Source organism: Ochotona curzoniae, unplaced genomic scaffold, assembly GCF_017591425.1.
Source record: "Ochotona curzoniae isolate NIBS_2020 unplaced genomic scaffold, NIBS_Ocur_1.0 contig_2404, whole genome shotgun sequence".
Lineage (NCBI taxonomy): Eukaryota > Metazoa > Chordata > Mammalia > Lagomorpha > Ochotonidae > Ochotona > Ochotona curzoniae.
In genome coordinates this window covers 8,935,613-8,960,543 of record NW_024465451.1, presented here as the reverse complement: position 1 = coordinate 8,960,543, position 24,931 = coordinate 8,935,613, and the positions used below count along the sequence as shown (strand labels likewise).

The 24,931-nt window shown below is 44.3% G+C and overlaps 1 protein-coding gene across 7 annotated transcripts in view; it reads right to left on the bottom strand.

Annotated features, from left to right (window-relative positions):
• Positions 1-24,931, bottom strand: part of MACF1 (microtubule actin crosslinking factor 1) — a 366,624-nt gene that overhangs the window by 200,808 nt on the left and 140,885 nt on the right. For 6 of the 7 annotated variants that reach the window (XM_040974265.1, XM_040974263.1, XM_040974264.1 and 3 more), the window contains exons 3-5: positions 17,878-17,967; positions 12,942-13,019; positions 7,989-8,081 (exon numbers count right to left, since the gene is read on the bottom strand). In XM_040974265.1, coding sequence (XP_040830199.1) covers positions 7,989-8,081; positions 12,942-13,019; positions 17,878-17,967 — 261 coding nt within the window. Of the gene's footprint in view, positions 1-7,988; positions 8,082-12,941; positions 13,020-15,820; positions 15,917-17,877; positions 17,968-24,931 lie in introns of all 7 variants that reach the window. The other variant, XM_040974260.1, reaches the window with a different exon arrangement.

Below are 24,931 nucleotides of genomic sequence, written 5' to 3'. Positions count from 1 at the left end.
GCCATGGCACAGCTCATTATGCTACCACCTGTAATGCTGGGATCCTGGAAGGGCCGGTTCAGGTCCCAGCTGACCCACTTCCAATCCAGCTCTCTACTAAAGGGTGTGGGGACCAGGAATGGAGTTTCAGGCTCCAGGCTCTGCCTTGTCCTGGCGTCAGCCACTGCAGCCATTTGGGGAGTGAGCCAGCAGATGGCTTTTCAAACAAACAAATCTTTAAAAGAAATCATAGAAATACTCTTTGTGTCCAAGATAAAGACAAACAAATGCATATACTACTTATGAATTCCTTCCTGCTATAAATGTACAAAACTTGATAATGATATGCGCCAACTGTGAGACAGAATTTATCTGAGGTGAGGGGCTGAGAAGAAAATAAAATTGCCTGTATCAGAATTATTTTGTAAAAAACAAAAACAACCACATCTTTTAAAGAAAACCTTCACTTGATCTTAGCCAAAAGGTCTAGAAGAGATAGTAGTTAAAGAAAATCTTAACATCTGCTTGACTTTGAAGTGACCACACCTACAATGATCTGTTAGATGTATTTTTGAGTACTTGAAATTGTCATAAAACTCAAATAAAATAGAAAAGAATCCTAACCATTTACCTCCCATTTAGCATATAGTTTATTTCTTTAAATGTGTTAAAGGATTCTGTAAACTACAAACCTTTCTGCAAAGCCACCAATATTATCAGTCCCACCAACAGCACAAGTGTGAAATCCGGACCATCGTCTCCTCCAGCTGAGACACAAGCCATGGTCTGTCTCTGCATGCACCTCCTCTTCTCACTTCATTGGCACTGAGTAACACAGCTCAACCACTGTGGCTACTTTGTTGAACAGTTCTACTCTGCATTTGTATTTTATAAGTTGTTGATGAGAACAGCTTAACAGACATTCAATGACAAAAGACTCAAAGTTACAAGGATACATAATTAGCAAGAGACAAAGGAATGCAGATAGTCATTATCAGCCAACCAATGGCTTTGCCAGCGTGAACTCTCTCCTCAAACTCCCAAACACTAAATACAGGCAAGCACCAAGCTGTAAGAGAGGCAAGAAATGGGATTACTAGCTAGTTGCAACTGGGAAAACACTCTGGAAGTGGAGCTTTCCATGTTACAAGAAGATAAAATGGACATTTAGTGATGCTGGAAAGCAAACAGAAAAGCATGTAGTAGACAGACTAAGCCAAGGCTGTTGCACATGTCTGTAAACTCAGTAATGGCCACAAACAGTGGGCCAAGCCAAGAGTCCTGGAAGTTATAAGACCCGTTAATGACTGTAACAAATTGCTGCTAATCATTCCTGGGTTGTTGCATTCAGTGCGTTCCATCACCCTGTCCTAAGACAGCCCTGATTTCTCTCGCTCCCCTGAAATTACACAGTCCAGCTGCATAGTCTGTCTCTAGTTCAATGGCCACCTCACTCAGCGCTGCAGCTCAGCAAACATTTGTGCACTTGAAGAATATATTTTCACACAAATTAAAACCATAGAAGATTCCTTTCCATGCCTACTGTGATGACAACATAAACAATCAATGTCGGTAATGATGTAGAAAAACAGAATTCCTTACGTATCACTGGTAAGAATGTGAAAATCTCCAGCGACTATGGAAAGCAATTCGGCAATTTTTTAAACATAAACAAATCACACAATCCAACAATTTTACTGCTAGGTATCACAAGAGAAATGAAAATCCCATCCACACAAAAACTGGTACAAAAATATCCATATCAGCAGTATTTGTTACAGCAGCAAGTTAGCCTGCTGCCTTAATACCCACATCCCGTACTGGAGTGTTGGTCTGAGTCCTGGCTGCTCCACTGTCTACACAGCAGCCTGATAACACACCTGGGAAAGCAGTAGAATATGGTTCAAGCACTTGGGCCCTTGCCACCCACCCACATGGGAAACCAGGATAGAGTTCCATGTTCTTGGCTTTTGCCTGGTCTTTGCTGCCCTGTGGAAAATGAAGTAGCAGGTAAAAGATTTCTTTTCTCTCTTTTCTTCTTTGTTACTTTGCCTTTCAAATAAATAAAATACTTTAAAAAAAAAAGGATTTATGGGCCCGGCACAGTGGCCTAGCGGCTAAAGTCCTCGCCTTGAACACACTGGGATCCCATATTGGCTGGTTCATATTAAAGCTGTTCCACTTCCCATCCAGCTCCCTGCTTGTGGCCTGGGAAAGCAGTCGAGGACAGCTCAATACCTTGGGACCCTGCACCCATGCAGGAGGCCCGGAAGAAGCTCCTGGCCCCTGGCTTCGGATCTGTGCAGTACTGGCTGTTGTGGCCTCTTTGGGAGTGAATCATACGGAAGATCTTCCTCTGTCTCTCCTTCTCTCAGTGTATCCGACTTTGCAATAAAATAAATGAATGTGGGGAAAAGGGAACCCCACTCCACTGCTGGTGGAGTTGCAAGTTGGTACAGCCTTTATGGAAATCAGTCTGGAGAGCACTAAAACAACTCAAAATCTGCATACCATATGACCCAGCAATAGCACTCCTAGGAATATATCCAAAACACCTGTTTCATGACAAACCAACATGCACCCCTATGTTCATAGCAGCAAAATCAGTAATTGCAAAAACATGGAAGCAACCAAAATGCCCATCAGCAGAAGATTGGATAAGAAAGCTTTGGTTCATCTACTCCATGGAATACTACTCAGCTATTAAAAAAAAACAAAATGCAGTTCTTTGTGGCTAAATGGGCCCAACTGGAAACTATAATGCTAAGGGAAATGAGCGAATCCCAAAAGGTTAGATAGCACATGTTTGCCTTGATTTAACCTGTAATTTTTGTTTATTTGTTTGTTAGTTTTTGAACCTGTCATTGATTCCATCTCAACCCATGTGTTTTGAAGAACTGAACTTGCATTATCTTTAACATATTGTTTACTCAATACTATGTCAATTAATCCCATAACATTGTATATTGTTGCTGATGTTTTGCTGGGGCTTTTAACTGACTGGAACTTTACCCTGTTAGCTCTACCTTCAGACCAGAGAAGGTCTCCCCAAGAAGCCACTGACCTTATCTGGACAATAAGATGCTGGACTTTATGCTAGGTATATGCTTGCAATGAAGGAATCTCAACTGAACTTGAACTGTGGTTATGCAGCAAGGTGGAATCTCAGTGCCTATAAAACTGTATCACATAATAATAAAAAAAAAATTATAATAGTCAAAAAATTGAAAACAACCTAAATGTCTGCTGACTGCTGAATAATTAAAATATGATAGATTCACAACAGAATATTATTCAGCAATTCAAAATAAAATACTGATGGAAACTGAAGCAAGAATCTTAAAATAATGTTAAGTGAAATAAGTCAGATATAAAAGATTATATGTTGTGTGATTCTATTTACATGAAATATGCAGAGTAGATGAATCTACAGCTATAAGAGAACAGGTTAGTTACGAACGAAGAACAACTACAAGTGTATGAGATGGATTAGAGAGACAAAAATGTTCCAAAACTGGATTAGGGTTTTGGTCATAAAACTCATTAAAACCATTGAACTGTACAATAAAAATGGATTGATTTTATGGTATTTACATTTCAATGAAGTAATTTTTAATTTTATTTTCCTAAAACAGATCATAACCAAGAGGTGTTTTAATGGGAACAGTAGGTAACAGTAGGTAAAGGGAAGCAATAGGATGGAGAGGACACAGAGGGAGCAAACCTGACAGTCACTTAAAAGAGAGATTTATTTTATTTGAAAGGCAGAGTTACAGCGAGAGTAAGAGACAGAGGTCTTCCATCTGCTGGACCTGCCTGCTAACACCCCAAATGGCCACTGACTAGGAGTTTCTTCTGGTCTCGTGGAGGGAAGGGGCAGCAGAGGCCCAAACACTTCAGCCATTCTCCACTGCTTTCCCAGATGCATTAGCAGCACGCTGAATTGGAAGTGGAGCAGCCAGGACTAGACTGTGGGAAGCCAGCGCTGCAGGCAGCAGCTTCATCCTCTAGGCTCTTACGCCGGGGCCGGGGCCGGGGCCTGCATTTGCTTTTTAACACGTTGCTTTGGAATGATGTAAATGATCTACACAATGTTAAATAATAATGAAATGGAAAAGCACAATCTCTAAAAACAGAAACCAAATTCCCAAAAAAACCTGTGCACTGAATTGGTGGCTGAAATCCATAAAAAGAAATGATTCCAAATGACTTTAAAATATCTGTCTCTAAGGACAAAAAGACTGTAGAGAAATGATCAATTTCTAAGTATCCAGGCTAAATAAGCATGATTTTGATTCACATGATATTACATACACTATGTAAGTATGACCATATGTGTGGAAAGGGAACATATCACTATGTAACCATTACAGTCAAAATTTTCAGTGTAAGAAAATACAAAGACAGATAAGTATAACCATGTAACTCTAAATTTCAACTAATTTCAATAAAAATTCCTTACTTTTTTAAAACAGAAAAATACAAGCATCTCTTTAATTCTGTCTACAGAAAGAGACTAACAACAATAAATAACTTGGTAATACTGATCAGGGTCAGTAAATAAAGAATTGGGTTCTCAGAGAAACTGTAAAGATCAGATCCAAGAGAGGGATTACGTACAATCAAGAAATAAGGAAAATGATCAAAGACTATGAGGGTCACATCACAGATTTCACAGTCAACTTAAAGAATCTCTCAACCCAGCACTGAAGTATAGTGGGTAAAACCACCACCTGGGGCACAGCCATCCCATATGGTCACTAGTTTGAGTCCCGGCTGGTCCACTTAAGATCCAACTCCTTGTCCTGGGGAAACAGTAAAGTCCAGCCCAGGCACTTGGGTCCCTGTACCCATGTGGGAGACCCAGAAGAAGTTCCTGGGACTGGTCCAGCTCCAGCTGGTGTAGGCACTTGGACAGTGAACCAGTGGGAGGAAGGCCTCTCTCTGCCCTCCACCCCCCACCAACTCATAAACCCGCCTTTCACCAAATAAATCTCAAGAGAGTCAGTCTTTTATTGGTGAAAGATAGTTATTTGAATATTGGGAAGAATGGTAACTGTATTTGATGAAACATATTGTCTTAAAACTCCATGAATAATAGTGACAATTTTTTAAAAGATAAACAAAGAAAAAATCTTGGGGAACCAACTAAACTAACCAATTATTCTGGCAAACAGAAGGAAATAGGGGATCAATTTTCTTGCCTCTCCTGTAGGAACTGTCCCTCAGGGCGGCTGAGGAGATTAAGCTCCTATTAACTAAGAAAGAATAATAAAACGTGAACATCACCATTTTGCAATCCCTAATGAGATGATGGAACAAGCAATGATGATGAGCAGCTGCTAAGCAATCGGCTAGAATGGATGAATCAGGCTGCTCACACCTGAACCCACTGACGAGCCGGAACACCACCAGGGAAAACCGACACCCTGCGCTTGCCAAAAAGCCAGCATCAACAGAACACAAGCTGCATGTCACTGAAACATGGGCATAGCTCTAAACCAAACATCTGTGAGCGATGCAATAAGGAGGTGCAGGACACCGTCAAAGACATCCCAGAGATGCCGTGAGCATCTTCATCAACTGCGGAACAACAGAGACATGCTGTCTTCCAGAACTGCAGGGCTGGGACAAGACAGAAGTTTAGTATACTATGTGGACCTTCTTTGGATCCTGATTCAAATCAATGTTACTGTTGCACTTAAACAAGATAATTGGAGGAAATCTGAACACTGCTCAAATATTTGATGATTTCAAGAAAGTATTAACTTGGGCCCGCCCAATAGCCTAGCGGCTAGAGCCTCACTTCGCATGCGCCAGGATCCCATATGGACACTGGCTCTAATCTTGGCAGCTATGCTTCCCTTCCAGCTCCTGCTTGTGGCCTGGGAAAGCAGTCAACGACAGCCCAGGGCATTGGGACCCTGTATCCGCCTGAGAGACCTGGAAGAAGCTCCTGGCTCCTGGCTTCTGACTGGCTCAGTTTTGGCTGTTGTGGTCACTTGGGGAGTGAACCATCGGATGGAAAATCTTCCTCTCTGTCTCTCCTCCCCTCTGTATATTTGCCTCTCCAATAAAAATAAATCTTTTTTTAAAAAACAAAGTATTGACTTTTAAAGCATGATTTTATTATATTTTGATAAACTAGGGTTTTTATTTTTCAGAGTATTTTTAAATGTAAGTATTTTTAAGATACTTATACAATTTTTATTTATTCTATTGCAAAGTCAGATATACAGAGAGGAGAGACAGAGAAAAAATGTTTTCCTGACAAAGCTGGTTAGTGAAGGAAACATCCCATTACTTCCATTTCTGTCCTAGAAATGATTTTATTTATTTTACTTGAAAGAGTTCCAGAGAGTGTGAGACAGAGAGAGATATCTTCCATCTGCCAGTCTACTCCCCAGATGGCCACAATGGCTGGAGTTGGGCCAGTCCAAAGCTGGGAGCTTCTTACAGGTCTCCCACTTGAGTACAGAGACCTAGGGCCTCAGGTCATCCTCCACTGGTTTCCCAGGCCATTAGCAGGAAGCTGGATTACAAGTGGGTCATCTGGGACTCAAACTGGTGCCCGTATGGGATGCCGGTGCTGGCACCACAGGTAGAGCATTGGCTTGCTAAACCACTGCACCAGCCCTATGTTCCCCTTTTAAAGGAAATTTCGTTGTGTCGGGGTAAATAGAAACATATTAAGTAGATTTTTTTACTTCATACTTATGAGTCTAATGCTGGGCATTCAGCAACGGCAAGTTTATGAACTCTTAAAATTTTTTCCTGTTCATAAGGATTCCAAGAGAATAACTCTGGTCTTGGAAAAACTCAACCAATTCTTACTCCCACCCTCCAAGGCACACTCCCAAGTTCATGTTCCTTCTTATTCCTATACGTAGCTTGCTGAGATCACTCTGTGATTGCCCATACAGAATCCTAACTTTCTCGCATGCTGGAGTTTGTCAGTGCTGACTCCAAGCTGCGGGTGGGGCCGTGGGAGGTGGGAGGTGAGAGGTGGTGGGGGGAAGGGCCAGCGAAAAAGGGGGCTGTGCTCTGATTTTCTGAGGGTGTTAAGGAATCCAGAACACCTGCGGTTCTGCCTTCAATCAGCAGGTGGCGCTAACGCCACACACTGACCTCACCCAAGCGCTGTCTTGAGTCCCTCACTAGCTATCTTCCCACCTGCTGAAGGAGAGCGCTTCCTCTGCCCATCAAGCCTGTCTAAAGAATAGCTTTGTTAGGCTGGGATAAACATTATTTAAAAGAACCATATCTATAAAACAGGACTGCTTCATTCCAACAGCAATCCAGACTTTACAAGGACTGGCCTTCTTGGGATTGGGAGGAGAGAGGCAACGACAGCCTTGTGACCACGTGAACACTTCCACTGGCCATTGCTATAAGGCTGTTTACCAGCACAAATACAGCCCTGCTGGCCAGGCTGCTACAGTGTTACAACTTCCCAGGCTGGTTTCATGTTTAGAGACCAGACAGCGTACATCAGAGCAGGATTAGGAACCTTCATCCCGCCTCTAAACACACACAGCTTTCTCCACTTCTATTCTGAGTCCCTCAAAAGCTCAGCTTTGATTTGGTTAAACAAACAGACTTCTTCCTCTTTTTTTTTTTTTTTAAATCTTCAACAATGGAACCTAATGGCTATAGGAATTGTATTATCTCAGTGCGTCATTTGGATACAATAAGGTGACAAGGCCATTTCATGGCAGCTATCAAGATCTAAGTGTCTGTAACACACAAACTGCAAAAAGACTTCTAACGACCAGACTGCCGACGACAACAAGGCCAGGACACAAACAAGTGAAAAATCCTCCCAGCTCCCCATGCAAACAACCACGGCTCATCTCCAGGCCGCTCCTACCAGCTCCTTTGCAGCTCCCACGCACACCTGCTCACTGCCAAGTACAGAAGGAATACCCAGTGGTGCCTTGCCGAGGGCAGTACAACTATCTAGGCCATGTCCTAACAGAGCAGATGGAGCTCCACGTGCAGATCCCTACCTGGAAGTGTAAGATAATGGTCCAGATGAGGCCCAGGGTCAGCTTGGGGTTGCCGTCTGTAATGTCATCATTACGGATATTCACCAACTTCACCTGAAAGAGACAGTTTCACCGCACTGAACTTTTGGCTCTGATTTTTACATGTTTTCGTTACTTGATATAAGCAAAAGTTTTACAGTCTCCTTGGCATGTGGTTCTATGAGTCATAGCAGACAGATAAATTCACATACTTTACCACCCCAAAAACATTCCCTGTGCTATGATCAAATCCTGCCCCATACTGTAACTCCGGGGACTCTTCACCTCTTTCTGGTCCTTAGTTTTGCTTTGTCCATAATGTCATATAAATGAAATGTCATATTAAGCAAACTTCTTTTAATTACTATTTTATTTTGATAATCTTTACATAGTTGATTACGGCACAAAAGGTCAAGGGCTGCAGGAAAATGGGTAGGACCATTGTTTCTGCATTGTTTTTCCTATATTTCTGGGGTAAAGGGGGAGGGTAAAGGGAGAAGCCCCACCCAGCATCCCACCTAGCCCTCACCAAACTTTTCGTGCTTTTTCCTCACTCAGCGCAATGCCCTTAAGAGCCTCCTCCAACCTGTTGCTTTTCTTTACTGAGTAATACTCCACTGTATAGACATGCAACCCAGAGTGTAGCCAGTCATCCACTGACAGGCATGTGGGCTGTTTCCAGAACTTGGCAATTATGAATGAAGTTCCTATGTCCTCATGCAGGTTCCCGTGCAGGCATATGTTTTCATTTCTGCAAGGGACCTTCCTAAGAGTGGGACTATTGAGGCACAGGGTAGATGTTTCACTTCATAAGAAGCAGTGGAGGGACTGGCATAATGGCTCAATTGGTTAACCCTCCACCTCCAAGCATTGGCATCCCACATGGGCACCAGCTCATATCCTGACTATGTCACTTCCCAGCCAGTTTCCTGCTTATAGCAGAAAATGGCCCAAAGCACCCACATGGGAGACCGGGAGGAAGCTCCTGGCTTCAGATTGGCTCAGCTCCAGCAGCTGTGGCCATTTAGGGAGTGAACCAGCAGATGGCAGAACTTTCTCTGCTTCTCCTTCTCTCTGTAAACCTGCCTTTCTAATAAAAATAAATTAAAAAAAAAGAAACTGCAGAATTGTTTTACAAAGTGGCTATCATTCTGTATTCCATTCCAACTTTGCAAGCTTGTGGTGCTGTGAGCTGAGTTTTTAAGTAGTCCGTGCTTTGATTAAGCCGTCCAAGATTGAGAAGGAAACGCCTTTTCTCCATCACCAGGCTCCAGTCTCCTGGCACCTCCACGTCTTCCCTGACCTCTGTCAAAGACACACAGCCTTGACTGTTACAGCACCTGCTTCCAAGTCTGTTACCCAGGGAACGGGTTCCCTGGGACACGGAATTCTGAAACGGAGCGACCCACCTCAGAGAGCGCCTGCGCGGCTGTAGCAAGCTGTCCTCGAGTTGTCGTTCCCCTTTCTCTCCATTCAACTGAAACATGCATGTCTCCAAACAAACCCAGTGACTCAAACAGGAGCCTTACTTCTTCCTGATGCTAAAGGCCATCAGGGGCAAATTTTTTCCATTTTCTGTGTCTGTCTAAACTGAGTGGAGATGGAAAACTTCAGCTTTTCTTTTTGCCCTTTTTAAAAAAAATTATTTAATTTTTATTTAAAAGGCATACAGAGAAAGACAGATTTTCCATCTGCTGGTTCACTCCCCAGTAGCCACAACAGTTCTGAACTGAGCTGAGCCAATCCGGAGTCAGGAGCTTCTGACAGGTTTCCTATGGGTACAGAGGCTCAAGGACCTGAGCCATCTTCTGCCACTTCCCCAGGCGTAAGCAGGTAGCTGGATCACAAACAGCACAGCCAGGACTTGAACCAGCACCCAAAGAAATGCTGCTGATGCAGATGGAAGCTGAGCCTACTACACCATGGCTCCGGCCCCAGAATTCAGCTTTTCTAATCACTAACCATCCACAGCTGGTGGATTGGTGGTGCTGGACAAGTCCACGTGCCGCAGTCTTAACTACCGCCTCTGACTGCGAGGCCTACCTCCCTTGGCCAGACCACCTCCCACCCTCCACTGACCTGGCCTCGGTGTCTTCAACCCCTTTCCTGCTTCATTGTCTCCCATCCTGTGGGGCAGCTGTAGCGCTATGTCCATGACCCGAGTTATCCCTCACCTCATGGCGTGTCTGCCTTCTCCGTGCTGGTGACTTGCAGGTTACTGTACTTTGGCCACTTGTGCTGCTACGACCTGGGCCTTCCCACCACTAAGAACTGCTCCGGAATACCCCTGCCACTTGGAGCCGTCCCACAGCACCACTAAAACTGCTCCAGAACACCCGTGCTCTTTGCAATGCTTCCACCCTGTCGCAGGAGCCAAATCTGCTTTAGAAATACTTAGACCTCTGGTAAACTGATTCTTGCCCACCAGAACCCTCAGTGTCCCTTAAGTTTGCATGGGCATTTTAATGCTGTTTTCTCTCATTCCTTAAACACCGCCACAGCCTTCACTGTCCCTACCATCTTTCATTTATTACTTTAAGAATTATTTTATCTGGGCCCGGCGCGGTGGCGCAGTGGTTAAGGTCCTCGCCTTGCATGCCCGGGATCCCATATGGATGCCGATTCTAATCCCGGCGGCCCCTCTTCCCATCCAGCTCCCTGCCTGTGGCCTGGGAAAGCAGCAGAGGATGGCCCAAAGCTTTGGGACCCTGCACCCGCACGGGAGACCCAGAAGAGGCTCCTGGCTTCGGATCGGCATAGCATCGGCCGTTGTGCTCACTTGGGGAGTGAATCATCGGACGGAAGATCTTCCTCTCTGTCTCTCCTCTCTGTATATCTGCCTTTCCAATAAAAAAAAAAATTAAAAATAAATCTTTAAAAAAAAAAAGAATTATTTTATCAAGTGCCAATTACAGAACATTCACTCTGACAGATGCTAAAAGGAAAAAAAGTTTTTTTTAAGGCTTACTTTTGAAGGGCAAAATTAGCAAGAGTCAGGGAAGGAGAAACCCCATCGGATCCTTGAAGTGGTGGCCTGGGCCCGAGTACATGGGCAATCTCTTGCTGCTTTTTTTTTTTTTTTTAAGATTTATTTTATGGGCGCGGCACGGTGGCGCAAGTGGTTAAGGTCCTCGCCTTGCACGCCCGGGATCCCATATGGGCGCCGGTTCTAATCCCGGCAGCCCCGCTTCCCTTCCAGCTCCCTGCTTGTGGCCTGGGAAAGCAGCCGAGGATGGCCCAAAGCTTTGGGACCCTGCACCCGCACGGGAGACCCGGAAGAGGCTCCTGGCTTCGGATCGGCATAGTATCGGCCGTTGCGCTCACTTGGGGAGTGAATCATCGGATGGAAGATCTTCCTCTCTGTCTCTCCTCTCTGTATATCCGCCTTTCCAATAAAAATAAAATAAATCTTTAAAAGAAAAGATTTATTTTATTTTTATTGCAACATCAGATATACCGAGAGGAGAGACAGAGAGGAAGATGTTCCATCTGATGATTCACTCCTCAGGCGACTGCAATGGCCAGTGCTGAACCGATCCAAAGTCAGGAGCCAGGAGCTCTTCCAGATCTCCCAAACAGGTACGGGTCCCAAGGCTTTGGGCTGTCCTCGACTGCATTCCCAGGCCACAGAGAGGGAGCTGGATGGGAAGTGGGGCCACTGGGATAAGAACCAGCGCCCATATGGTATCCCAGTGCATTCAAGAGGACTTCAACCACTAGGCCATCACACCGGGCCCTCTCACTGCTTTCTTTAGGACATTAGCAGGACACTGGACTGGAGGTAGAGTAAGTAGGACTCAAAGCTCCACTCACATGGGATACTGACATTGCAGGTGTCAGGTTAACCCATTGCACCACAACATGGTCCCTGTCTTCACATAGCCTTTAGGACACTGTCGCAGAGAAGCAATACTAAAGTAGTAAGTGAAGTAATTTGATTTGGAAGCATAAAGAAAGAGAATTTCCCAAGTTACTGAGAGTCACTGATAAGAGAGACAAAAATGAAGTGACTCCAAAAATATGCATGACATTGAATGTCCCATTGACCAGTGTTTAATGTCATGTTGCTTGGCAACCTGAGCTATACCAAATCATGCAGCTCACACTGGGCAGATGATCTTCCTCTCTACCTCAAACCATGTCTGCATCTCCACTCTTTCTCCAGTCCTTCCCCCTGATCTCAGAATAAGAAGTATCTTGCCTTTCCTTTGGGAGAGGCATGTACACTGGAAAGTGGCCAGGAGAGCGGCAGGAGTCTTGAGCTGGACCTCATGAAAGCTGAGCTAACATCTCAGCTGCCCTCTGCCTGTGTGACTTGAGGAGGGCCACTGTGCCTGCTGAGATTTAAGTCTTTAACTGTAACATGAGGAAACTGGATTGGTGGATGGCGAGAGCATCTTCTTCGCCCAGCATCCTAACTCCACTGCCCCCTCATTTTCAATCCTGCTCTCTCCAACGGCTTCTCCTCCGTGTCTGAAAGCACAACATTGTCTTCTGTCTTCTGCTCTTTAGGAAACCGCCAGTGCTTAGCAGCTCATACCTTTTTCCTCAGAATTGTGGCATTCATCAATCCAATCACCTCATCTAATTTTCATGACAAGGCAGCATTCTAATCCCCCTTCCTGAATGCCACCCCATTTCCCATCTTCTTTGCTGGCTTATTATCATCTTCATTTGGACCTCACCTAAGGTGGTTCCAATGAGGCTCCACCCCCAGAGTATGGTCCTCTCTCACACTCTTCCTCCCAAGGAGGTCCTGGCGGGGCGAGGTCAGGACCGTCAGCAGTGTTAGTGCAGCTACCATACACCCAGCCCCTAGCCGACGCTGGTACTGGGGCAATCAGACCGAGCATTTGCTCAGGGCTGACCAGGGGCACCGAGAACACTCCTGGACGGGGCCCCGGGCAGGAGGAGGACAGCACGGGGGGTGCTTACCTGTCGCTGCTTTAGGAAGTCCAGGGCAATCTGCACATTCTGCAGCCTATGGAAACGCATCCTGCCCTTCTCCCGAGGCTACAAACAGACAAGAGCAGAATTAACGTCAGCGACACCAGCTTATGCACGGACTTTCTTCTTTCATTTCAAGGATCAGAATCACGCAAGAATTCCTCGTGGTTGAAGCCAGGCGTGGGAGCATCACACAAAGCCTTCCTTTAGCGTGGGACCTGCGAGGGCTTCACCAGGCTCCTGTGCACTCACGGCACTGTTTGGTCACCAACACTGAACCACGGCCGAGCTCCTCTGCAGGTGCATGTGTGCTCTGTGTGGCAGAACTGATTCTGACTGTGAGGTTAATGGGAACAAAGACTGGTCCTTTGGCTTATATATGCTATTGCAGAGAAAGAGGCACAAGGTCCTAACTGCACAGTAGTTATAAACCTGCCAAAAGGAGCTCAGGGCACGCACTTCCTAACTACAGGGAATGAGAAGTAATATATGATTAAAAAATGATGAAGAAACTTGAAAAAACATTCCAAAATGAGTGGCAAGAATCAGGAGGCAACCCACTACTATCCAGAAAGAGTGGCACTTTTTACCTCTGCATGAACTACCAAAAGCAAGCCAAAGCTTGATGGTGCAGGGCTGCTCAGCATAATTACTCCAAAGAAAATTGTTTTCTACCCTCTCCCAATGCTGGACGGCAGACACCATGAGCAGGTAACCCCCGCCTGTGAGGCCTGTCCGAGGCTCACCAATCCTGCCTCCTCCACTGGCCTAAGGAGCACCTGCGGGGTGGGGGGCTGTCTACCCCCAGAACCGTTCCCTTCTGCTTGTTTCCCAGTGTTGCTGTTATTTTTACTAAAAGTGGGACTGAAACATCATTCTCATTAGAAGATGCTCTGTGTGCTTGCCGATCTCAAATTGGCAGTGAGCAGAAGCTGACAGAACAGAATGCAGCTTTGTTGTGGGTGTTGGCCCGGAGGCAGCAGTGCCCTTGGGTCAAGCAGGCACAGAGGAGCCTGCCACATGGCCCCGTGAGGACAGAGCATGTCTCTGGGGACCCCCTGCATGCCCAACAGAGGGTATCTTACAGAGGTGTCAAGCCATGTCTACCTTCTTAAGTCAACTGTTAGGGGAGATCTTTTAGAAAGAACCTCTTCTCTGTCATTTCAGCTAAAATGATCAGGAATTTGGCTTGGATCAGGGGTAGGGAGCGTCCTGCCCAGGGCTGTATGAAAATCACTTGGCCTGACCCTGCTAAAGTAACTGCAGGCAGGGCCTGAAATTCAATAAATTTACAGGAGGCTAATTCTTAAGTGCATAATCTTATATGGCTTGTAAATGCTGCTGTAAGTGACCAAATGGTCCTTGGCAGAAAAATGTTACCCACTGGGCCCGGTGCAATAGCCTAGAGGCTGAAGTCTTCACCTGGTCTGTGCCAGGATCCCATGTGGGTGCCGGTTTATGTCCCACCCACTTCCATCCAGCTCCCTGCTTGTGGCCTGGGAAAGCAGTTGAGGACGGCCCAAGGCCTTGGAACCCTGCAACCGCGTGGGAGACTGCTCCAACATGGGAGACCCAGAAGGGGCTCCTGGCTTCAGACTGAATCAGCTCTAGCTGCTGTGGCTTTTTGGGGAGTAAACCAGCAGATGGAAGCTCTTTTTTTCTGTATCTCCTTCTCTGTTTAAATCAGCCTTTCCAATAAAAACTAATAAATCTAAAAAAAAAAAAAAAAGGTTCCCCATTCTAGAGGGATGACATATGATTGAAGATATGTGGCCGGCACTATGATACAGTGGGTTAAGCCGCCACCTGCAGTGCCAGCATCCCATGTGGGCAATGGTTCAAGACCCAGCTAGCTGTTCCACTTCCTATATAGCTCCTTACTATTGCACCCAGGAAATCAGCAGGGGGGGTGACCCAAGCACTTGGGCCCCTGCATTCATGTGGGAGACCCAGCATAAGCTCCTTGTTCTTGACTTTTCTGCCTGGCCCAGCCCCAGGTACTGCAGCCATTTGGGGAGTGAACCAGTGGATGGAAGACCTTTCTGTCTTTCTCTATATTTCCCTTCTCTATAACTGTGTCTTTCAAATGAATATATCCTTAAAAAAAAAAAAAAGACTTAACATGCAAAGGCAATAGGAAGAGGAATCAAGGAGAGGAAAAGCTGACCTTGTGAGGACAAAGACAAGGGATATTATCTAAGCTATTTCTGCGAAAAAGATTCTGGGTTTTAACTGAAGCACTGTACACAGAGAATGCTCCTCTTATACTCTCATCTTCACATTCAAGGTACCCCCACCAAAAATAAATAGCCTAAGAAGATGCAAGTTAGAACTCTGTCCTAATACTACACATAGCATTAACTGAGTCCAGAGAACCTTCATGCAGTGAGTTCACAAACAACAGGTTATTTTGAAAACAAACGACACGGTGTGTGGTGAAAATCTAGAGGCCAAAAGAGATGGTGAGAAAGTACCAGTTAGTCCGGACTGTGAAGGTGTGAGCAATTAACCATCATGCTGTCCACTCAACCTGCCATGAATTCTGCAGTCTGGAGTACACAATACAGCAAGGCAACCAGAAAGCCACGGGTCTCTAGGTCACAAAGAGACTCAATACCTCCAAACGTTATGATTCTTTTGGTGTCAGCTACTCTCAAATAAACAAAACAATTCCCACTCCAGGGTCATCTAACAGTGGCAAGAAGCACAATTAGTTTTAACCACTTTCGTTGGGAGCCAAATTCCCAGGTGAAAAGAGAAGGCAACTGGTAGCTAAGCTACTTGGAGACCTAGAGAACCTCAGCCTCTGGTGGCCCCACAGTGCTAGCAGTGCCAGCTGGGATGCCCGCATCCACACGAGAACCTACTACATCATCATCATCTTCCTCCTCCTGCTCCTCGCTGTTTGTGTGGCGCCAGGAGGGCATGCTCACCAGACGGAGGGTCTTCAGCCCTGCTGGCTCCTTTGACCACCAACCAAGGCAAAGAGACAGCAGACGGAACAGGCAGTTCACAACACAGAGATGAAATGGAAGTGAATGCAACATTGAAAAACAAAAAGTGAAACTCAATAAGAAAATAACCTCCCACTTTCGAGACACAAAACCAGATCAAGACCAGAGCAGATGGTCATGTTAAACACTTGTTACATTGGAACACATCTTTAATTCTCCACAATCTCCCACAATCTTTGCTTTTGTGAATCAACTGAGGGAGAAACCAATGATGAGATTAACCCGAAGAGTGTAATATCTGGGTTCTTTCTTTTTTCCAGAAAAGATGATGTCCTATGAATATTCTAGAAATATTTGCAGATTTTCAAGGACTAGGAAGATTAACAATATTGCAGAAGTTTTAACCCATTTTATAAGCAATATCACCAAGGAAAATCACTTTTAATATGAAATCATTACAAGTTCATAATATACCAGCCACATTGCCCAAAACAGAACTTGAGAGCTGAAGAATATAGTCCAACACAGTGAAAATAAAATTCTGCCTGCATATTAGATTTTAAAATTCAGGCTGTGGAAGAACCACAGACTACTTGTCCTGGCTGTGCTAATAGAAGTTTCTGTAAATTTAGGCCATTAAAAAATATATAATTAATTCTATTGAAAGGGGGAAAAAAAAGATGTGAAATCAAAACAAAGAGCCTGGGAATGCCAAATCCCCAATCCTAGAAGGAACTGCAAATCACTTCAGCAGCGCACTCCAACCTGCCAAACTCTATTCTTTTACACAGCAAACAATGACTAAGAATTCACCACAGGCAGTGAGGGGGCCGGGCTTCACTCGCTGCTCCAGGGCGCTCTCTCTCCACAGCTGTTTACAATCTCCAGCCCTGGCCTTCTCTGAATGAAAATCATTTGTCTTACGTTATTAGACAGAATGTGAGCCACATGGAATCACTGGCTCCCACTGTGAATGTGTGAAACAATAGGCTCACAAGTGGGAGATTGTGATCTCTCAAAAATCAGCCTCTGAGAGGCCCTGGGCAGAGACAATGGTTAATGCACTTTGTGAGGAGGCAGGCACATCCAAGAAGGCTCAATGTCCTGCGCACAGATCTGCTCGGCCATCAACTACAGCACCTCTCCAGATCTGGGAGACCCAATGATCGTTGGGGACAAGAAGGGAAACCCCAAACACATAAACTTTTAAATGGAAGTTTCAGATCCTTAGCTGAATAAGCCAAAAATTTACAAAAATTCACAACAAATGGGAGGAGTCTACTTAGAAGATGAACAAAACGCTATGGTAAAAAAAAAATACAACTTATTTAATGACCTTTAAATATGAATCTAATGTCCTGAAATGCTACAATCTAGAAGTAAAGAATGACCAACAATAAAGCAATGGGGAGCTGGTGCTGTGGCGAAGTGGGCTAAGCAACTGCCTGTGACACTGACATCCCACAGGAGAGCCACTTTGTGTCCTGGCTGCTCTACTTCCAACCCAGGCTCCTGGCTTCCGCCTGGCCTAGCCCTCATCAGTTGTAGCCATTTAGAGAGAGAACATTTAGAGGACAGAAGACCTCTCTTTATTCTCTCTCTCCAACTCCACCTTTAAAATAACAGAGAGCTATAACAAAAACTCATAAATTGGAGGAAAGAAAAATACGTGATCCCTGATTTCATTTTATTAAGACACAACTATATATATATGGTAAAAAAACTATATATACTACTTATATAGTATATATATAGTACTATATATATAAAACTATATATATATAGCGATTCAGAAATAAAGTCCACCACCAAATAAAATCTTATCTACTTCTTCACAGCCCACCCGCTTCACGCATCAAGCTAGCAGAGCTGGCAGTGTTGGCCACTCATTGCCCCAGCACTCAATAAACTGCACTGATGTGCCACTAACATGAACTTGAGAGACCACTTAGGAGGAGAGAGAAGCTCACCAGCTTGATACCCGAGAGGACCTCCAGCAGAGAGATCAGGTTATGGCCGTCCCGCAGGTCTTCATAGAGGTCATTGATGTGCTTGCGCACCTGCGAATGAGTGAAACAGACTCATTGTTATTTGGCCTTGAATTTCATAGGAATCTCTGGTTCTAGGTAAGCGCAAATTAAAGAACTTAAAACTAAAAGCAACAATAAATTCATGAATTCTCAAGTTGAAATAAAATACACATGAAATGATTATCTGTACTGGAAGTGAGGGAGAGGGGAATTTAACTTTTTGCTAATAATTTTCTTGCTAGGATATACTGACACATTTTTGCCACCAGGACAGAGGAAGTGGATGATTCACAGTTCCAACTGAGGAGACAATTCACAAGATATTACAAATGTTATTTAGCCAGTTGGTAAACACAGTTCTCTACCCAGAATCAAGTGCATCCTTATTCTTTGTTCCTCTCAAGATGCTTCCAAATACTGCTTTCTTAATAATGGCTGCTATGTAGTGACCAACTGGCAAAAGTGCTCAAAATGTTAACACTTGGCTCTTACAAGTCCATTTAAGCTGGCTCCAGCACACCAGTGGCTCCAAAACTTGAAGGGCCCTCCCTTAAATGGTCCAAGATTTCAAGCCTGTGGTATAGAACCACAATAGCACACCACTAACAGAACCAAGCAAATCACGAAAGTTGGAACAGATTTGTTCAATTTTACATATATGTTGACTTAAAATGGCATGAAGTGGTGGAGGGTGCAGGTTGGCACAGCAGTTAAGACACTGCTTGAGACGTGCTCAAATTGGGTTTGAGTACCAGGTCTGCTTGATTCCCACTTCCTGCTGGACAGCAGCAGATAATGACTCAAGTAGCTGTATCCCTGCCACTCACGCGAGAGACCTGATGGATTGGCAGGCTTAGGGTTTCAACCTGGCCCAGCTCTGGCAGTAAGCGGATATCTGGGGGTAAACCAGCAGCCAAGAGATCTCAATCCCCAGCCCAGCCATAAATAAAAATGTTTAATGGCCCAAAGAAATTACACATTAAGACATATTTATTGGAAAGGCAGATATACAGAGAGGAAGATCCTCTGTCCAATGACTCACTCCCCAAGTGGCTGCAACAGCTGGAGCTGAGCCGATCCAAGGCTAGGAACCCGGAGCCTCCTCCACTTCTCCCACGCAGCTGCAGGGTCTGAAGGCTTTGGGCTGTCCTCAACTGTCTTCCCAGACCACAAGCAGGGAGATGGATGGAAAGCAAAGCAACTGGGACCAGAACCAGTGCCCACATGGGACCCCGGAGCATTCAAGGCAAGGACTCTAGCCGTTAGGCCATCGTGTCAGGCCCAGAAATATTCTTAAAGCATCTGGAAATATCAGAATTCATTCTGCATTGGCTAAGAATTTAAGTTTAGAAGTCTCATGCATAGAAGTGCTAGCTAAAGACATGGGAATACAGAGCTTTCTAAGTTAATGGGCAAGAAAGAGCACAGTGCAAGGAACTGAGCTTTAGGGAATAGCCGAAATTAGAAAACAGGAGATGGAAAAGCAATCAACAAAGGACAGAAAATTTAAAAATACAGGAGCAGTGACCAAGGTAGGCCAAAAAGCAGGGATGGTAGGAAATATCAAATATTACAGCAAGGAGTCGAGAAGAAAGATGAGGACTAAAAAAAAAAGATTTTGAAACTTTCTACAAAGAGTGGTATGTGCACATGCATGTGTAAATAATTTCCCTGAGTAGCAAAATGGAAATTAGACTACAAGTGAATAAAACTTTAAAAAAATACATAAGGGCTTGGTATTGTGGCACAGTAGGCTAGCCATACTAATATACATACATCCCATTCTGGAGTCTTCGCTCCTACACTTCCAACCCCGTTTCCTGCTGCTGCACATGAGAGACAGCGGATGGTAGCTCAGACAACTGAGTCCCCACCGCCTACACAGGAGTCACAGATGGATCCCTGTCTCCTGGCTTATTTCTAGCCCAGAAGCATCTAGAGAGTGAACCAGCAGGTAGAAAGTCTCTGTCATTCTCACTTTCAAATAAGTGAATCTGTTTCAATAGTCAGAGTTTCTAATACTAGTTCACTGTCACAAGAGGGCCTAGCCCATTCCAAAGCCAGGAATCAGTAGTGACCAACAAATTCTTATGTGAATAAATAAATTACAACCAGACTTGACAACGAAGGGAAATCATGTTATCAATAGAATATTAAACTCTATAGAGCATCAAAGAGAAAAACAATGAACCTTTAAATGAAACATTAATTTCACTTGAAGGCCACAGCAGCTCCCTCTGAAAATTCTAATTTTTTATACCTGTAATAACAAAACTATACCCTCTGACAAGATATTTAGATAAAAACCAGCTTATTATCAATCTGTGTCTGATTAGAATAACCAAATAGCTACTAAAATAAAACTACCAAAGCCGATAAGGAAGGAGAATATAGAGACTTCCATTTCTTGAGGTGCTTAAGAATGAGGAAAAATTTACTTGACTTCCTTTCACTGTATTTCACAGACAGAGAGGAAGAGAGGGCTCTTCCATTCAGCGGTTCACTCTCCAAACGCCGGTAGCAGCCATGCCCAAGCTGGGAGCCCAGTATTCCATCTGGGTCACCACAGGGGTGACAGGGATCCAAGCACCTGAGCCACCATCTGCTGCCTCCCAGCACACACACTGGCAGGAAGCTGGACAGTAAACGGAGCAGCCCAAACTCAACTTGAAGCACTTCAGTGTGAGCTGGGGGCATCCCAAGTGGATTTAATCCCTGGATCACAAACCAACCCCACCTGCATAATTTTCAGCAGGGGAGAAGAATCTGCTTCTGAAGCTCATGAGACAAAGTTCTGCTTAGAGGAAACTAAAGAAATAATTGACACCAGGTGCTTTCTTACTGGAAGTATTTCAGACAGAGACAGAATTTGGAGGGTTCAACTAACATCCCGAGATCATACAGCTAGTAAATGACCCAGATGAACAGGTCTGTCCTATTTCACAGTCCTTACTTCTTCCCACACATGCTAGTTGCCTCTGAGATTTTCCATAGGTGTTTTAATGCAAAGTTCTAAGCATCTAAAGTTTTGGAAAAGTCAAGTGTGGGGCCAGTGCTGCAGTATAGCAAGTAAAGCTGCCAATGACCATTTGGGGAGGGACCCAGCACAAGGAAGATTGTGTCTATAACTCTGCTTTTCAAATAAATAAAAAATGTTTTTAACATGCAAATAAAAAATGTTAACATCATTAGTTATAATGTAAATCAAAACCTTAAGGATTACACCTACTGGGATGGCTACCATCAAGATGGATAATAGGCATCAAGGATAATGTGGAGAAACTGGAAGATCATACACTGCTGCTGGGTGCAACTTAACCTGTCAGATTAAGTTCCTCAAAACGCTAAACTCAAACTATGATACAACCCACCAGTTGTACTCCTAAGTATGTAACTAAAGAGTACTGAAAATAGACAAAAACTTTTAAGCGAATGCTCACAGCAGCACTGTTCATGAAAATCGAAAAGTGGCAACAGCTCAAATACCTATCAGCTGATAAATGGACAGACAGAATGTAGTATATCCACAAGAATACCTTCCAGCAGCCTGCAAAATGAAATACTGATATTACGATGTGAACAAACCTTGCAAATACTCCAGTAAGTGAAGGAAGTCAGTTACCAAAGGTCACATATTGAATGGTTTCATTTGAATGGTTTATCTAAAATAGAAAATCCATGGAGATAGAAAGCCTGTGGCTAGGAAGAGCCTATGGCTAAGGGTGACGGCTTGACAGCTAAAAGGTATAGGGTCTGTTTTTAGGATGATGACAGTGTTCTAGAATTAAATGTGATGACTGCACACCTCTGAATATACCACAAGTCTGTATACCTTAAACAAGTGACTTGTATACTTAGATGATGTGTGACTTAGATATTGATAAAGCAACCTTCTAAAGCTAGTGAACGACTAAAGTTTGAGAGACCAAGTCCATTCCAACCCAGGCCAATTCCCTCTGGTTCCACAGCATCAACAAGCCAAGACCACCTCTGTGCTCTCAATTCTTTTTAAAACAGTGGCTTCAAACTGAAAAAAAAAAACAGTTTGCCCTAATTTCTAAACAGGGAATATAAATGCTACGGAAGTACCAAAAGGGACTTCAAAGAGCACTTAACCCTTAATCCTCCCAGTTAACAGATGAGCCAACTATTCCTCAGGGAGTTATGTATCTGCCAGGGTTGGGTCCAGGGATTCTCCTGACTCCCACGCATCCTTTCCTTTCCCAAGGCTTCTACGATGCCTCAACAGTCACTCTGTCAACACTATAAGTACCAAGAAACCCTTCTCCGCCAAAAAAAAAAAAAAAGCATTCTTTGATTTTATTTTTGCAGAAAATCAGATCTAGAAAATTTTCCTCTAAGGTGGTATATTAAAAGGAAACACAACCAGCTGTTTCGTTGATCCAAACTTGGTTGAAGAACAATAAGCAGATCAAAGGAGGAAGTTTTGAAGAGAAAGCTACTTTCTCTCATCTATACTCAGTAAAGGATACAGCATGGCGCTGTGTTGTGGCATAGTGGAAGAAGATGCCACCTGTGACTCTGACTCTGGCATCCCATGAAGGTGCTCGTTAGAATCCTACATGTTCAACTTCAATCCAGCTCCCTGCTAATGCATCTGAGAAATCAGTGCAAGACTGATTACTTGGCCTTTTAATTACTTGGCCTTTTGTACCCACGTGGAAGACCCAGATGGAGTTCCAGCATCCTTGCTTCAGTATGGCTCAGCCCTGGCCTTTGCAGCTATCTTTGGAGTAAACCAAGAGATGGATGATCTCTCTCTCTCTCTCCCTCACGCCATCATTTCCTCTGTCTGTACCTCTGCTTTTCAAACAAATACATCTTGAAAGCATACATACACATATACATAATAAAAGACACAGGATAAGAGTGGGCTGGTAACTTAAGATGGGAATTCTATATCTCCCTGTTAAGAGAAGTCCCTACATTTTTTTAATAATTTAATTTTTTATTTAAAAGGCAGAATTAGAGAGGGAAGAAGAGATACACAGAGGTCTTCCATTCAATGGTTCACTCTTTAAATGGCTGCAATGGCCAGAGCTGAGCCAATCTGGAGCCAGGAGCCAGAAACGTCCTCTGGATCTTCTACGCAGACAGGGGCCTAACAGCCATCCCCTGCTTTCCCAGGTCATAAACAGTCAGCTGGATTGGAAGAGAAACAGCCAAGACTCAAACCACTGCCTATATGGGATGCCAGCACCACAGGCAGAGGCTTATCCTACTACGCCACAGCACTGGCCCCATTCTCTAAGTTTTTAGGAATCTAATAGCAGTAGGGACAAGCCAACCCCAAGTAACAAGAACTTCTGAGGAAGGGGCTGGTTCTATAACACACAAAAGACAGTTTTACCCTATAAGAATAACTTCGCCATCAAAAATAGAGAACCTAGGGACCAGCACGGTGGCCTAACGGGAAGAAGTGCTCATCTTACATTCAATGGGATTTCATATGGGCGCCACTTCCCATCCAGCTCCCTGCTTGTGGCCTGGGAAAGCAGTCGGGGACGGCCCAAAGCCTTGGGACCCTGCACCCACGTGGAGACCCAGAAGAAGCTCCTGGCTTCGCCTCAGCTCAGCACAGGCCGTTGCGGCCTCTTGGGGAATGAATCATCAGACAGAAGATCTTCCTCTCTGTCTCTTCTCATTTCTGTGTATCTGACTTTCCAATAAAAATAAAATAAATATTTAAAAAAATAGAGAACCTAGAGTAAAGCTGAAGTCTACAATCAAGCTTCAAAGTTGTTTTTTTGGCGAGGGCTGAGATGCATTTAGTGTGAAATCAAGCCAGATAGCCACAAACTGCCACCATGCAGTCACTCATCAACAAAGGCAGGACTTCCTTCCTCAGCAGCTAAGCCCTCCAGCCACCCTCCACTGCCAGGCTGTCAGACAATCCCACAGACAAGAAGAAGCAGTGAGGTGAGACAGTCCAAGCAGGGCTGAGGCAGCAGTGAGCTGCCACACGCAGCCACCACAGAGGCTGTGCTGGAGAGAATGCTGCTCTCCAACAGGAAAGCTGGGAGTACTACTTTGAAAACATTTTCTAACAGATGTAAAGTTTAATCTCATTTTAGTATTGTTTTTATTTATTCGAGAGAGAGAATCTTCCACCCACTGGTTTACTCCTGAAATGGCTGCAGCATCTGAGAACAGGCTGGTCCAAAGCTGGGAGCCTAGAACTTCTTCCAGGCCTCCCTTCCCTTGAACCATCCTCCTTTTCCTAAGCCATTAGTAGGGAGTTGGATAGAAAATGGAACATCTAGGACATGAACTGGGATCCATATGGGATGCCAGGGCTACAGGCTGTGACTCCTACAATGCAACAACACTGGCCCCAGATCTAAAACTTTTTAACTAAAATTCCAGGAAGGCCAGTGGCTTCTAGATTATATACATGAATTAAAATTGGAAAGATGGATTCCATCTGGTAAATTAAATACTGCTCTTTCCTTTCTACCTACTGATTTCTGAAGTCAATAGGAATTGTTGTGAAAAAGCATTTCTCCTGTGAAGGAAGAGCTTACACAAGAGAATGAGACAAGAGAGAGGTATCTTCCATCTGCTGGCTTATTTCTCAAATGCCCACAAAACCAGAGCTAGGCCAGGCTGAAGCCAGGAGTCAGGAACTCCACTCAGGTCTTCCACTTGGGCGGCAGGAACCCTTGGGTCATCATCCACTGCCTCCCAGGCACATTAGCGGGAATCTGGATCAGAAACACAAAGTAGCTAGTGCTCAAACCAGGCACTCAGATGGGGAGCACAGGTATCCTAAGCTACAGCCAAAACCACTACACCACAACATCCAGTCCCAGCATAGACAACTGAACTCTAGATTTTTCTTTTTGATGGCCCTGGCATAATAAACAGATCTCCTGGGTTTGTGGACTTGTATGCTAAATCAGTTGTTTATATATTTCACATGCTTACATCCTTAACAAATCTCTTTTAAAACTGGATCAAAAGTGTTGTCAAT